This window comes from Oncorhynchus nerka, unplaced genomic scaffold, assembly GCF_034236695.1.
Source record: "Oncorhynchus nerka isolate Pitt River unplaced genomic scaffold, Oner_Uvic_2.0 unplaced_scaffold_3273, whole genome shotgun sequence".
NCBI classification, from domain to species: Eukaryota; Metazoa; Chordata; class Actinopteri; order Salmoniformes; family Salmonidae; genus Oncorhynchus; species Oncorhynchus nerka.
Window position 1 is genome coordinate 1 of NW_027038137.1, and position 16,417 is coordinate 16,417.

Genomic DNA, 16,417 nt, shown 5'->3' on the forward strand with positions numbered 1-16,417 from the left:
ACAAGTCTTTAAACAACAATGCAGTTTTAAGAAAAATAAATCTTAAGGAAAAAAATAGTAAAAAAGTAAAAAAAAAAATGTGAATCACACTGCTGCTTTCTGATTTAGCTATTACTATTTAGTGTCATATGTTGTGGATGTTGTGGATGTTGTGGAGGTTGTGGATGTTGTGGATGTTGTGGAGGTTGTGAAGGTTGTGGAGGGTTGTGGATGTTGTGGAGGTTGTGGAGGTTGTGGATGTTGTGGAGGGTTGTGGAGGTTGTGGATGTTGTGGATGTTGTGGAGGTTGTGGAAGGTTGTGGAGGGTTGTGGATGTTGTGGAGGTTGTGGATGTTGTGGAGGTTGTGAAGGTTGTGGAGGGTTGTGGATGTTGTGGAGGTTGTGGATGTTGTGGATGGTTGTGGAGGTTGTGGATGTTGTGGAGGTTGTGAAGGTTGTGGAGGGTTGTGGATGTTGTGGATGGTTGTGGAGGTTGTGGATGCTGTGGATGGTTGTGGAGGTTGTGGATGTTGTGGATGGTTGTGGATGTTGTGGAGGGTTGTGGAGGTTGTGGATGTTGTGGATGTTGTGGATGTTTGTGGAGGTTGTGGAGGGTTGTGGATGTTGTGGAGGTTGTGGATGCTGTGGAGGTTGTGGATGTTGTGGAGGTTGTGGAGGTTGTGGATGTTGTGGATGGTTGTGGATGTTGTGGAGGTTGTGGAGGTTGTGGATGTTGTGGATGTTGTGGATGTTGTGGAGGTTGTGGATGTGATGTGGATGGTTGTGGATGGTTGTGGATGTTGTGGATGGTTGTGGATGTTGTGGAGGGTTGTGGATGTTGTGGATGTTGTGGAGGTTGTGGAGGTTGTGGATGTTGTGGAGGTTGTGGATGCTGTGGAGGTTGTGGATGTTGTGGAGGTTGTGGATGTTGTGGATGGTTGTGGATGTTGTGGATGGTTGTGGAGGGTTGTGGATGTTGTGGAGGGTTGTGGAGGTTGTGGAGGTTGTGGATGTTGTGGATGTTGTGGAGGTTGTGGATGGTTGTGAATGCTGTGGAAGTTGTGGGTGACTGTGGATGTTGTGGATGGTTGTGGATGGATTTTGGATGTTGTGGATGTTGTGGAGGTTGTGGATGGTTGTGGATGGTTGTGGATGTTGTGGAGACTGTGGATGTTGTGGATGTTGTGGATGTTGTGGAGGTTATGGATGCTGTGGATGTTGTGGTTGTGGAGGTTGTGGATGGTTGTGGATGCTGTGGATGTTGTGGATGCTGTGGATGGTTGTGGATATTTTGGATGGTTGTGGATGGTTGTGGATATTTTGGATGGTTGTGAATGTTGTGGATATTGTGGATGGTTGTGGAGGTTGTGGATGGCTGTTGATGTTGTGGATGTTGTGGGTGACTGTGGATGTTGTGGAGGTTGTAGATGTTGTGGATGCTCTGGATGTTGTGGAATGTGGATGCTGTGGAGGTTGTGGGTGACTGTGGATGTTGTGGGTGACTGGATGTTGTGGAGGTTGTGGATGCTGTGGATGTTGTGGGTGACTGGATGTTGTGGAGGTTGTGGATGGCTGTGGATGTTGTGGATGTTGTGGATGTTGTGGATGGTTGTGGAGGTTGTTGTGGTTGTGGATGGTTGTGATGCTGTGGATGTTGTGGATGTTGTGGAGGTTGTGGATGCTGTGGATGGTTGTGGATCTGATGTTGTGGATGTTGTGGAGGTTGTGGGTTGTGGAGGTTGTGGATGGCTGGATGCTGTGGAGGTTGTGGGGTTGTGGAGGTTGTGGAGGTTGTGGATGGTTGTGGATGTTGTGGAGAATGTGGATGTTGTGGAGGTTGTGGATGCTGTGGATGGTTTCTGATGTTGTGGAGGGTTGTGGAGGGTTGTGGATGTTGTGGAGGTTGTGGATGTTGTGGAAGTTGTGGATGGTTGTGGATATTGTGAAGGTTGTGGAGGTTGTGGATGGTTGTGGATGCTGTGGAGGTTGTGGATGCTGTGGATGGTTGTGGATATTTTGGATGGTTGTGGAGGTTGTGGATGTTGTGGGTGTTGTGGAGGGTTGTGGATGGTTGTGGATGTTGTGGATGGTTGTGGATGTTGTGGGTGACTGTGGATGTTGTGGAGGTTGTGGATGTTGTGGATGCTCTGGATGTTGTGGAGGTTGTGGATGTTGTGGATGCTGTGGATGTTGTGGAGGTTGTGGATGTTGTGGATGTTGTGGATGTTGTGGGTGACTGTGGATGTTGTGGAGGTTGTGGATGGCTGTGGATGTTGATATTGTGGATGGCTGTGGATGTTGTGGATGGTTGTGAATGTTGTGGATATTGTGGATGCTGTGGGTGACTGGATGTTGTGGAGGTTGTGGATGGCTGTGGATGTTGTGGAGAATGTGGATGTTGTGGAGGTTGTGGGTGACTGGATGTTGTGGAGGTTGTGGATGCTGTGGATGTTGTGGAGGTTGTGGATGGCTGTGGAGGTTGATATTGTGGATGGCTGTGGATGTTGTGGAGGTTGTGGATGGCTGTGTACATGTTGTGGATGTTGTGGATGTTGTGAAGGTTGTGGATATTGTGGATGGCTGTGTACATGCTGTGGATGTTGTGGATGTTGTGAAGGTTGTGGAGGTTGTGGATGGCTGTGGATGCTGTGAATGTTGTGGAGAATGTGGATGTTGTGGATGCTGTGGAGAATGTGGAGGTTGTGGATGTTGTGGATGTTGTGGAGGTTGTGGATGGCTGTGGATGTTGTGGAGAATGTGGATGTTGTGGAAAATGTGGAAGTTGTGGATGATGTGGTTGTGGATGTTGTGGAGAATGTGGATATTGTGGAGGTTGTGGAGAATGTGGAGGTTGTGGAGGTTGTGGAGGTTGTGGATGCTGTGGCTGTTGTGGAGAATGTGGAGGTTGTGGATGGCTGTGGATGTTACATTTCCCAGTCCTCTTCTCAAATCCTCCGTGGTGGTGTTGTTACATTTCCCAGTCCTCTTCTCAACTCCCCTGGGGTGGTGTTGTTACATTTCCCAGTCCTCTTCTCAACTCCCCTGGGGTGGTGTTGTTACATTTCCCAGTCCTCTTCTCAACTCCCCTGGGGTGGTGTTGTTACATTTCCCAGTCCTCTTCTCAACTCCTCTGGGGTGGTGTTGTTACATTTCCCAGTCCTCTTCTCAACTCCCCTGGGGTGGTGTTGTTACATTTCCCAGTCTTCTTCTCAACTCCTCTGGGGTGGTGTTGTTACATTTCCCAGTCCTCTTCTCAACTCCTCTGGGGTGGTGTTGTTACATTTCCCAGCCCTCTTATCAACTCCCCTGGGGTGGTGTTGTTACAATTCCCAGTCCTCTTCTCAACTCCCCTGGGGTGGTGTTACATTTCCCAGTCCTCTTCTCAACTCCTCTGGGGTGGTGTTGTTACATTTCCCAGTCCTCTTCTCAACTCCCCTGGGGTGGTGTTGTTACATTTCCCAGTCCTCTTCTCAACTCCTCTGGGGTGGTGTTGTTACATTTCCCAGTCCTCTTCTCAACTCCCCTGGGGTGGTGTTGTTACATTTCCCAGTCCTCTTCTCAACTCCCCTGGGGTGGTGTTGTTACATTTCCCAGTCCTCTTCTCAACTCCCCTGGGGTGGTGTTGTTACATTTCCCAGTCCTCTTCTCAACTCCTCTGGGGTGGTGTTGTTACATTTCCCAGTCCTCTTCTCAACTCCTCTGGGGTGGTGTTGTTACATTTCCCAGTCCTCTTCTCAACTCCTCTGGGGTGGTGTTGTTACATTTCCCAGTCCTCTTCTCAACTCCTCTGGGGTGGTGTTCCCAGTCCTCTTACATTTCCCAGTCCTCTTCTCAACTCCCCTGGGGTGGTGTTGTTACATTTCCCAGTCCTCTTCTCAACTCCCCTGGGGTGGTGTTGTTACATTTCCCAGTCCTCTTCTCAACTCCCCTGGGGTGGTGTTGTTACATTTCCCAGTCCTCTTCCCAACTCCTCTGGGGTGGTGTTGTTACATTTCCCAGTCCTCTTCCCAACTCCTCTGGGGTGGTGTTGTTACATTTCCCAGTCCTCTTCTCAACTCCCCTGGGGTGGTGTTGTTACATTTCCCAGTCCTATTCTTTAAGATCAAGGGGTATTAAATTAATTGTAATGACTGGAAATCTGACACACTCTGGTGTTTAATGTAAAGATATAGCCTAATGGTATTATTATCTGTAGTAGAAAGCAATGGGTTAGAAGAAGCCCATTTAGGTCAAATGTAACATCCATATATGGCCAGCTATGTAAAATGTAACATTGATTTATCCTGCAGTAGATGTTGTTCAATTGATAATATAAATGTGTGTCTTCTTTTAATGCCTCCTAAGGGGAAAGTAATCTAAAAGTAACTGAATGTAATCAGATTACGTTACGTTAGTTTGGTTAACCTCTCTAGCGTCCCACCTGGCCAAAAGCCAGAGAGAATGCAGAGCGCCAAATAAATTACTATAAAAATCAAACTTTCGTGAAATCACACATGTAAGATACCTAATTAAAGCTACACGTGTTGTGAATCCAGCCAACATGTCAGATTTCAAAAAGGCTTTTTGGCGAAAGCAAACGATGCTATTATCTGAGGATAGCACCTCCGTAAACAAAGAGAGAGAAGCATATTTCAACCCTGCAGGCGCGACACAAAACGCAGAAATAAAAATATAAATCATGCCTTACCTTTGACGAGCTTCTTCTCTTGGCACTCCAATATGTCCCATAAACATCACAAACGGTCCTTTTGTTCGATTAATTCCGTCGATATATATCCAAAATGTCCATTTATTTGGCACGTTTGATCCAGAAAAACACCAGTTCCAACTTGTGCAACGTGACTACAAAATATCTCAAAAGTTACCTGTAAACTTTGCCAAAACATTTCAAACTACTTTTGTAATACAACTTTAGGTATTTTTTAAGTACTTCTTCATTACACAAAGGAAAAACCTCAACCAATTTCTCAAGACTGGTGACATCCAGTGGAAGCGGTAGGAACTGCAAGAAGGTCCCTTAGAAATCTGGATTCCCAATGAAAACCCATTGAAGAGTGACTTCAAAAAAAAAAATCTGAATGGTTTTTCCTCTGGGTTTTGTCTGCTACATAAGTTCTGTTATACTCACAGACATGAGTCAAACAGTTTTAGAAACTTCAGAGTGTTTTCTATCCAAATCTACTAATAATATGCATATCTTATCTTCTGGGGATGAGTAGAAGGCAGTTGAATTTGGGCATGCATTTCATCCGGACGTGAAAATACTGCCCCGACACCAAAAAGTTCATCCAAAAGTTACTTTACTGACTACAATTTTGTCCAGGTAACTAGTAACTGTAACAGATTACATTTAGAAAGTAACCTACCCATCCCTGACCATACTGTACACAGACACGCAGGCAGGCACACACAAATCAAATCAATTTTATTGGTCACATACACATGTTTAGCAGATGTTAATGTGAGTGTAGCGAAATGCTTGTGCTTCTAGTTCCGACCTTGCTGTAATATCCAACAAGTAATCTAACAATTTCACAACAACTACCTCATACAGACAATTGTAAAGGAGTGAATGAGAATATGTACATATAAATATATGGATGAGCGATGGCCGCGCGGTATAGGCAAGATGCAGTAGATGGTATAGACCACACTTTATGATGTAATGAGTATGAGATGAGATGATTAATGTATGAGATGTATGAGATGAGTAATGTAGGATATGTAAACATTATATAAAGTTACATTGTTTAAAGTGACTAGTGATGCATTTATTACATCATATTTTTAATGACTAAAGTGGCCAGAGAGTTGAGTCAGTGTGTTGGCAGCAGCCACTCAATGTTAGTGGTGGCTGTTTAACAGTCTGCTGGCCTTGAGATAGAAGCTGTTTTTCAGTCACTCGGTCCCAGCTTTGATGCACCTGTACTGACCTCGCCTTCTGGATGATAGCGGGGTGAACAGGCAGTGGCTCGAGTGGTTGTTGTCCTTGATGATCTTTTTGGCCTTCCTGTGACATCGGGTGGTGTTAGGTGTCCTGAAGGGCAGGTAGTTTGCCCCTGGTGATGCGTTGTGCAGACCTCACTACCCTCTGGAGAGCTGTACGGGTGTGGGCGGAGCAGTTGCCGTACCAGGCGGTGATACAGCCTGACAGGATGCTCTCGATTGTGCGACAGGATTCTCTCGATTGTGAACACACACACACAGACTTGTGCATGCACCCACCCACACACACACACACACAAGCACACACACATACACACACATACATTTGCACGCACACACGCAAGCACACACACACACACACATACACGCACATACACACACACAAACAAACACAAATTCCCCTGAAATCCAGCATGTCTCTCTGGGTGAGAAATATGTATCTATGTCCTTGAAGGTAATATTATGTTTTGAATAGACCTGAGCTGCAGCTCTCTATGAGGTGTCTAACTAGGATCTAGCTGTACTCAACAGCCCCCTGCCCTCTTTGCTCAGTCTCTCCTCCTCCCCCTTCTCTCCTCTTCTCTTTGCCCCTCCTTTCCTCTCTTCCTCCCTCTTTTCTCCTCTCATCTTCCCGCTCTTCTCCTCTACTCTACTCTCCTCTTCTCCTCTCCCCCTCTCTTCTCTCCTCCTCCTCCTCTCCTCTCCTCTCCTCTCCTCTCTTCTCTACTCTCCTCCTCTCCTCCTCCCTCCCTTCTCCACTCCCCCTCTCCTCCCTCTCCTCCCTCCTTCTCTTCTCCTCTACTCCTCCCTCCCTTCTCCTCTCCTTCCTCTCTCCTACTCCTCTCTTCCCTTCTACTCCTCCATCTCTTATCCTCTCCGCTTCCTCTCCATCTCCTCTTCTCTCCTCCCCCCTCTCTTCTCTCCTCCTCTCCTCTCTCCTCTCCTCTCCTCTCCTCTCCTCTATCCTCTCCTCTCCTCTCCTCTCATCCTCCTCCCCCAGACTCCACGAGGTGTTGATGGACCTTCAGCACCAGCAGTTGAAGCAGCTCACTGATTGGTTGGAGCTGACAGAGGGGCGGATCAAGCGGATGGGGGCTCAGCCTATGGGGCCAGACCTGGAGGATGTTAAACACCAAGTAGAGGAACACAAAGTAGGTCAACTACTATCTAGCTACCTGCAGGGCTGGGGTCCTTTCAGGGTCATGTTCATTACAGCACATCCTAGTGAAATAATCATGAACATTTACATTTTGATCACTTCAGATTGTATCTTTCCATTTCCTTCCATTTTGGGCCATTTCCTGCCATTTTGTCCCTACTAGACTCAACCCAATTATCATGCCTATTGTAGCTGTTGCAGGAGGACCTAGAGTTGGAGCAGGTGCGTGTCAACTCTCTGACACACATGGTGGTGGTGGTGGATGAGAACAGTGGAGACAGCGCCACCGCTGCCCTGGAGGAGAAACTACAGGTGAGACAGGCAGGACACACACGCACGCACACACACACTGTCTAATACACTGTCTAATACACTGTCAAATACACTATCTAGTACACTGTCAAATACACTATCTAGTACACTGTCAAATACACTGTCTAGTACACTCTCTAGTACACTGTCAATTACACTGTCTAGTACACTCTCTAGTACACTGTCAAATACACTGTCCAGTACACTCTCTAGTACACTGTCAAATACACTGTCTAGTGCACTCTCTAGTACACTGTCAAATACACTGTCTAGTACAATGTCAAATACACTGTCCAGTACAATGTCTAATACACTGTCCAGTACAATGTCTAATACACTGTCTAGTACACTGTCTAATACACTGTCTAGTACAATGTCTAATACACTGTCTAGTACACTGTCTAGTACAATGTCTAATACACTATCTAGTGCACTCCCTAGTACACTGTCAAATACACTGTCCAGTACACTCTCTAGTACACTGTCAAATACACTGTCTAGTACACTGTCCAGTACACTCCCTAGTACACTGTCAAATACACTGTCCAGTACACTCCCTAGTACACTGTCAAATACACTGTCCAGTACACTCCCTAGTACACTGTCAAATACACTGTCCAGTACACTCCCTAGTACACTGTCAAATACACTGTCCAGTACACTCCCTAGTACACTGTCAAATACACTGTCTAGTACACTGTCCAGTACACTCCATAGTACACTGTCAAATACACTGTCCAGTACACTCCCTAGTACACTGTCAAATACACTGTCCAGTACACTCCCTAGTACACTGTCAAATACACTGTCCAGTGCACTCTCTAGTACAATGTCTAGTACAATGTCTAATACACTGTCTAGTACAATGTCTAATACACTGTCTAGTACAATGTCTAATACACTGTCTAGTACAATGTCTAATACACTGTCTAGTACAATGTCTAATACACTGTCTAGTACAATGTCTAATACACTGTCTAGTACAATGTCTAATACACTGTCTAGTACAATGTCTATTACACTGTCTAGTACACTGTCTAGTACACTGTCTAGTACACTGTCTAGTACACTGTCGGCTGATGTTCTCCCTTAGTGGAAGAGAGAAGAGAAACCCATTCGGGTAGAACGTAGTATTTGTGTGTAAATAGATTGGATGGTAAATAATGAGTGTTCTCTGGTGATTAACCATGTCTAGCAGTTATCGGTCCAGGAACTCAGGATTCTGCTCTGTCTATTGGATGAGAGAGAGAGAGAGAGAGTGGGGGAGAGAGAAGGGGGAGAGAGAGAGAGAGAGAGAGAGAGAAGGGGAGAGAGAGAGAGTGGGGGGGAGAGAGAGAGAGAAGGGGGAGAGAGAGAGTGGGGGAGGCAGGTGGAGCTTAAGAGAGAGAGAGAGAGTGGGGGGAGAGAGAAGGGGAGGAGAGAGAGAGAGAGAGAGAGAGAGAGAGAGTGGGGGGGGAGAGAGAGAGAGAGAGAGAGAGTGGGGGAGGCAGGTGGAGCGGAGGAGAGAGAGAGTGGGGGAGGAAGAGAAAAAGGGAAATTGCTTTGTTAGTTAGTTTATTCGTCTCTTGTATGTGGTTGTTAGGAGATAATGGGAGAAGATGCCGTAGTCTTGTGAGTATGAATCATAATAGAGATACAGTCTAATGCAGATTGTTTTTTGTTGTTTAGTGTTTAGAAAGATGGAGTGATACGATATGGTATAAAACATCCAAACCTGTTTTAACTGCTGCTATAAGAAACAGAAGACAAATATACATTCTGAAAGGCTTTACATGTCTTCTATTGACAAGACAGACTCAATAACCAGTTGCCATAGTGACCTGTCATTGTCTTCTTTATCACGCGTCTCCGGGTCTCTGTTTTAGGGTCGTTTTGGGCACCTGGGCTCTTTGCTTATTACTTTCTGTTACAATGACAGTAAAAATCCCCCCAGGAATGAAAGTGAGGGGGATTTGGTTTTAATAGCATGTACCTGACGGAGCTCTTCCTGCATGGTGACTGTTAACACACAGAGCCCTGTGATGGTGTTTACTGCAGGCTGGGATGAGAGGACTTTCTTTTCCCAGATGGAGGTAGATACTGGTCATCAAGCATCAGAAGGCCTGTAGAAACCGGGTGGAGAGGTGGCCAGTGGAGTTAAACCCAAGTAGAATGTCTTGTTGAAAGGAGCTGTACTGTATGTGATGCTGAGAGGAACACCGGGTTCCATTCTGTATCTGCTCTATCTGGAACCTCTAAGGTGCTGCTTCAAATCCGCCTCCAAGGACCATGAAAAACACAAGCCCTCTTTTCTAACGTGTGTGTTCTTCCTTTCAGCACCTGGGAGACCGGTGGGCAGCCATCTGTAAGTGGACAGAGGAGCATTGGGTTCTGCTACAGGAGATCCTGCTCCAGTGGCAACACTTCACTGAGGAACAGGTAACGGCATAGAAACAGAATAGAACACGTAGGCCAGACATCCCCGTTCAAGGTAATCTTCAGACAGTGGGTGGACGGGTGGCCATGTTGGTCCGTAGAGAGCTAACAGGCTACTGTTGTGTAGAGAGCTAACAGGCTAGTGTTGTGTAGAGAGCTAACAGGCTAGTGTTGTGTAGAGAGCTAACAGGCTAGTGTTGTGTAGAGAGCTAACAGGCTAGTGTTGTGTAGAGAGCTCACAGGCTATTGTTGTGTAGAGAGCTAACAGGCTAGTGTTGTGTAGAGAGCTAACAGGCTAGTGTTGTGTAGAGAGCTAACAGGCTAGAGAGCTAACAGGCTAGTGTTGGGTAGAGAGCTAACAGGCTAGTGTTGTGTAGAGAGCTAACAGGCTAGAGAGCTAACAGGCTAGTGTTGTGTAGAGAGCTAACAGGCTAGAGAGCTAACAGGCTAGTGTTGTGTAGAGAGCTAACAGGCTAGTGTTGTGTAGAGAGCTAACAGGCTAGAGAGCTAACAGGGTAGTGTTGTGTAGAGGGCTAACAGGCTAGTGTTGTGTAGAGAGCTAACAGGCTAGTGTTGTGTAGAGAGCTAACAGGCTAGAGAGCTAACAGGCTAGAGAGCTAACAGGCTAGTGTTGTGAGTCAGACCTATCTGTCCAAAAGGGGATACTACACACAGGCCTCTGGAACAGACTGAGGTTCTTCTATGTTCAGAGGTTCAAACGCTTCTTAATGTCTGATGGAATCCACCCTGCTTACCTCTCTGAGATCAATATTGCAGAGCGGTCAGGTTTCCCACCATGTGGCTTTAACCTCTCTGATGATGTCAGATCAGAGGTCAGATCACCTTGAACAGGGTGGAATTGCTGGATACAAGTTTGAGGAATTACAACAACACCTCTCCCTTCACCTATCTGCCCTTATTCACCTCATCTCTCCTCCTTTCTTTCTCTCTCTCTCTCTCTCTTTCTTTCTCTTCTCTCTCTCTCTCTCTCTTTCTTTCTTTCTCTCTGTCTGTCTTTGTATCTCTCTCTCTCTGCAGTGTTCGTTTGACTCATGGTTGACTCAGAAGGAGAAGTTGGTTCTGTCCATCCAGAGCAGTGGCATCAAGGAGCAGAGTGACATGGTGGCCAACCTGAGAAGACTAGCGGTGAGTAACAGCTACTTTATCCAATCACCTTAGGAAGCTAGCAGTGAGGGTGGGTCTTAGACAAACCTGAGCCAATGATCTCAGGAAACTTGTGGTGAGTGGCAGCTCCCTTAGCCAATGACTTCAGGAGGTTAGTGGTTAGTGACAGCTCTCCTTTCAGAACTTTAGGTGGAAACTTTCGATTATGTCCACCAACCAGGTTCCCTTAATAAAGGTTCAACAGAACAGATCAATAAGTGTGTGTGTGTGTGTGTGTGTGTGTGTGTGTGTGTGTGTGTGTGTGTGTGTGTGTGTGTGTGTGTGTGTGTGTGTGTGTGTGTGTGTGTCTCAGACGGTGAAGGGTGACCTGGAGATGAAGAGACCGACCATGGACAAGCTGTGTTCTCTGTGTCAGGACCTCGTCTCCTCAGTGAAGAACAAAGAGGTGGCTCATAAGCTGGAAGCCAGGCTGGAAAGCTTCGCCCAACGCTGGGACAAACTGGTGCAGAGCCTGGATAGGAGCAGCTCACAGGTACCTGACCTCTCTACAGATGTGTCTTTCTCTTTCTATCTCTCACTACCCCTCTATCTGTCACTTCCGCTTCATCTGTCTCAGTCTCTCTTTCTCTCCAGCTCAACCACTGTCTCAGTCTCTCTTTCTCTCCAGCTCAAACACTTTCTCTGTCTCTCTTTCTCTCCAGCTCAACCACTGTCTCAGTCTCTCTTTCTCTCCAGCTCAAACACTTTCTCTGTCTCTCTTTCTCTCCAGCTCAACCACTGTCTCAGTCTCTCTTTCTCTCCAGCTCAAACACTTTCTCTGTCTCTCTTTCTCTCCAGCTCAACCACTGTCTCTGTCTCTCTTTCTCTCCAGCTCAACCACTGTCTCTGTCTCTCTTTCTCTCCAGCTCAACCACTGTCTCAGTCTCTCTTTCTCTCCAGCTCAACCACTGTCTCAGTCTCTCTTTCTCTCCAGCTCAACCACTTTCTCTGTCTCTCTTTCTCTCCAGCTCAACCACTGTCTCTGTCTCTCTTTCTCTCCAGCTCAACCACTGTCTCAGTCTCTCTTTCTCTCCAGCTCAACCACTGTCTCAGTCTCTCTTTCTCTCCAGCTCAACCACTGTCTCTGTCTCTCTTTCTCTCCAGCTCAACCACTGTCTCAGTCTCTCTTTCTCTCCAGCTCAACCACTGTCTCAGTCTCTCTTTCTCTCCAGCTCAACCACTGTCTCAGTCTCTCTTTCTCTCCAGCTCAACCACTTTCTCTGTCTCTCTTTCTCTCCAGCTCAACCATTTTCTCTGTCTGTCTTTCTCCATGTCTCTCTCTCCAGGCCCATTATAATCACATGTCTCTCTCTCTCCAGGCCCATTATAATCACATGTCTCTATCTCTCCAGGCCCATTATAATCATGTCTCTATCTCTCCAGGCCCATTATAATCACATGTTTCTCTCTCCAGGCCCATTATAATCCATGTCTCTCTCTCCAGGCCCATTATAATCACAGGCCCATTATAATCATATGTCTCTCTCTCTCCAGGCCCATTATAATCATATGTCTCTCTCTCCAGGCCCATTATAATCATATGTCTCTCTCTCCAGGCCCATTATAATCACATGTCTCTCTCTCTCCAGGCCCATTATAATCACATGTCTCTCTCTCCAGGCCCATTATAATCACATGTCTCTCTCTCTCCAGGCCCATTATAATCATATGTCTCTCTCTCCAGGCCCATTATAATCATATGTCTCTCTCTCCAGGCCCATTATAATAATGTCTCTCTCCAGGCCCATTATAATCATATATCTCTCTCTCTCTCCAGGCCCATTATAATCATATGCCCATTATAATCATATGTCTCTCTCTCCAGGCCCATTATAATCATATGTCTCTCTCTCCAGGCCCATTATAATCATATGTCTCTCTCTCTCCAGGCCCATTATAATCATATGTCTCTCTCTCTCCAGGCCCATTATAATCATATGTCTCTATCTCTCCAGACCCATTATAATCATATGTCTCTATCTCTCCAGGCCCATTATAATTATATGTCTCTCTCTCTCCAGGCCCATTATAATCATATGTCTCTCTCTTCAGGCTCATTATAATCATATGTCTCTCTCTCCAGGCCCATTATAATCATATGTCTCTCTCTCTCCAGACCCATTATAATCATATGTCTCTCTCTCCAGACCCATTATAATCATATGTCTCTCTCTCCAGGCCCATTATAATCATATGTCTCTCTCTCTCCAGGCCCATTATAATCATATGTCTCTCTCTTCAGGCATTATAATCATATTATTTGACCCTAGTTGTAGTGTGGTGTCTTCATGAGCCCAGTGTTAATCAACCACCTCTAACATCCATCAGCTGTCAGCCAGCTGCTATCTCACATCTCACGGTCGCCATGGCAGCACGACACTCCAATATCACTGTTTGACCAATCTGTTAGCCTGTCTGTCATACATCTATTTTGTCCCTGGCCATAATGTGTGAGGGCATATTCATATTCAACAAACCAGACCTGGGTTCAAATACTATTCGAAATCATTTCAAATATTTTATCTGTGCTTGACTGGGCTTGTCTGGCCTTCTGGATCATTAGAATAGTCCCAAAATGGCAAACTTCGCCTATCCGGGACCCATCCAGGCTGTAGCAAACACTCAGCGTTCATGAGAGATATCAAATAGTATTTGAACCCAGGTCATGTACAATGGAATTAAAAATGCACTCCATGATCTTAATAAGCACAACAAATTCTAAACACATTAGTTTCAATTGGATTTGTAACATAGCATACAAATAGCACACAAAAAATATTTTGCAGGAATGGATGACGTAATACACAATTTGATGACGTGGTACACAATTTGATGACGTGGTACACAATTTGATGACGTAGTGTACAATTTGATGACGTGGTACACAATTTGATGGCGTAGTGTACAATTTGATGACGTGGTACACAATTTGATGACGTGGTACACAATTTGATGGCGTAGTGTACAATTTGATGGCGTAGTGTACAATTTGATGACGTGGTACACAATTTGATGGCGTAGTGTACAATTTGATGACGCGGTACACAATTTGATGGCGTAGTGTACAATTTGATTATATAGTACACACTTTAATGACATAGTACACAATTTGATGACGTGGTTCACAATTTGACTGGCTGAGATTATACAGAAGTTTGAAAGTGCATCTTTATGTACTTGAACAAACACATAAGCAAGCACACGTACAACATGAAAACGTCTACTGATTTGGTTGTTAACCGTACCGTATTTCATCACACAGAGGAAGATGTTAAGGGTTACCTGTGTTATCAGAGATAAAGCACTGTTTAGACTCCACACCTCACTGATCAGGGCTTTAGTTTAGTTTCCTAACAACTAACATAGTACACAAGCATTGTTGAGGAACAGTCCCTCTACCATTCATCTAGTTAGGTAACAGTCCCTCTACCATTCTTAGGTAACAGTCACTCTAACATTGCTAGGTAACAGTCCCTCTACCATTCTTAGGTAACAGTCACTCTAACATTGCTAGGGGACAGTCACTCTAACATTGCTAGAGAACAGTCACTTTAACATTGTTAGGGAACAGTCACTCTAACATTGCTAGGGGACAGTCACTCTAACATTGCTAGGGAACAGTCACTGCAACATTGCTAGGGAACAGTCACTCTAACATTGCTAGGGAACAGTCACTCTAACATTGCTAGGGAACAGTCACTCTAACATTGCTAGGGAACAGTCACTCTAACATTGCTAGGGGACAGTCACTCTAACATTGCTAGGGAACAGTCACTCTAACATTGCTAGGGAACAGTCACTCTAACATTGCTAGGGAACAGTCACTCTAACATTGCTAGGGGACAGTCACTGTAACATTGCTAGGGAACAGTCACTCTAACATTGCTAGGGGACAGTCACTCTAACATTGCTAGGGAACAGTCACTCTAACATTGCTAGGGGACAGTCACTGTAACATTGCTAGGGAACAGTCACTGTAACATTGCTAGGGAACAGTCACTCTAACATTGCTAGGGAACAGTCACTCTAACATTGCTAGGGAACAGTCACTCTAACATTGCTAGGGAACAGTCACTCTAACATTGTTAGGGAACAGTCACTATGACATTGCTAGGGGACAGTCACTCTGACATTGCTAGGGAACAGTCACTCTAACATTGTTAGGGAACAGTCACTATGACATTGATAGGGAACAGTCACTCTAACATTGCTAGGGGACAGTCACTCTGACATTCATTGTCGATCACATGGACAAGAGAGAAGGTCTCCCAGGCATATTGCTGGACACAAACAATTCTTCACTTTCTTACTTTTAGGATAGAAACAAATCCCTGGGATCTCTGGTGTATGTATGTTAGTGTCCTGACCTGTCTGTCTGTGTGTGTGAGCTGACACTGAGGTTGTGTGTGTTTGTGCCTTGACACTGTGTGTGTACCTGCTCTTTGACATGTGTGTGTGTTTTAGATCTCGCTGGCTGTAACCACGGTGCAGACCGCGCAGACGAAACTGACACACTCGGTGACGGCGAGCGTATCCAAGGTGACGACGCGTGAGAAGGTGGTGGTGAAGAATACTAAAGCAGCGCTGCCCTCTCCACCGCCCCAGAAGAAGAGACAGATTGTTGTCGAATCAGAGCTCAGGAAAAGGTGAGGTGGCAGGCTCCTCCAATCACTTTTCTGCAGAATCACCAGGGGGTGTGGCCAAACAGGGAGTGTAGACGTATTATAGTCTTGGTGACTGAGCGATAGCAGGAATACGATTGTGACTTTGAGCGATAGCAGGAATTCGATCGTGACTTTGAGTGATAGCAGGAATTTGATCGTGACTTTGAGTGATAGCAGGAATTTGATCGTGACTTTGAGTGATAGCAGGAATTTGATCGTGACTTTGAGTGATAGCAGGAATTTGATCGTGACTTTGAGTGATAGCAGGAATTTGATCGTGACTTTGAGTGATAGCAGGAATTCGATCGTGACTTTGAGCGATAGCAGGAATTCGATCGTGACTTTGAGCGATAGCAGGAATTTGATCGTGACTTTGAGCTGATAGCAGGAATTTGATCGTGACTTTGAGCGATAGCATCGTGACTTTGAATAGCAGGAATCTGATTTGACTTTGAGTGATAGCAGGAATTCGATCGTGACTTTGAGCGATAGCAGGAATTCGATCGTGACTTTGAGTGATAGCAGGAATTCGATCGTGACTTTGAGCGATAGCAGGAATTGGATCGTGACTTTGAGTGATAGCAGGAATTGGATCGTGACTTTGAGCGATAGCAGGAATTGGATCGTGACTTTGAGCGATAGCAGGAATTGGATCGTGACTTTGAGCGATAGCAGGAATTTGATCGTGACTTTGAGCGATAGCAGGAATTGGATCGTGACTTTGAGCGATAGCAGGAATTGGATCGTTGCATATCCTGATGTCATCCTGAGTTTAGTG

General features: G+C 45.6%; 2 protein-coding genes across 2 annotated transcripts in view; both read left to right on the plus strand.

The window, feature by feature from the left end:
• Positions 1 to 6,925: 6,925 nt before the first annotated feature.
• Positions 6,926 to 16,417, plus strand: part of LOC115127058 (dystrophin-like) — a gene marked incomplete at both ends in the record, with an annotated part of 12,395 nt that continues 2,903 nt past the window's right edge. The window contains 6 exons of the mRNA XM_065014435.1: positions 6,926 to 7,076; positions 7,277 to 7,396; positions 9,713 to 9,814; positions 10,850 to 10,957; positions 11,289 to 11,468; positions 15,440 to 15,621. Of these exons, the coding sequence (XP_064870507.1) occupies positions 6,926 to 7,076; positions 7,277 to 7,396; positions 9,713 to 9,814; positions 10,850 to 10,957; positions 11,289 to 11,468; positions 15,440 to 15,621 (843 nt within the window). The remainder of the gene's footprint in view (positions 7,077 to 7,276; positions 7,397 to 9,712; positions 9,815 to 10,849; positions 10,958 to 11,288; positions 11,469 to 15,439; positions 15,622 to 16,417) is intronic.
• On the plus strand, positions 7,533 to 8,638 carry LOC135566833 (uncharacterized; the record flags this gene model as incomplete). The annotated part of the gene is made up of 3 exons (XM_065014434.1): positions 7,533 to 7,591; positions 8,186 to 8,328; positions 8,595 to 8,638. Coding segments are annotated over 3 exons (246 nt in total), but the record flags the coding sequence as incomplete, so codon positions are not given.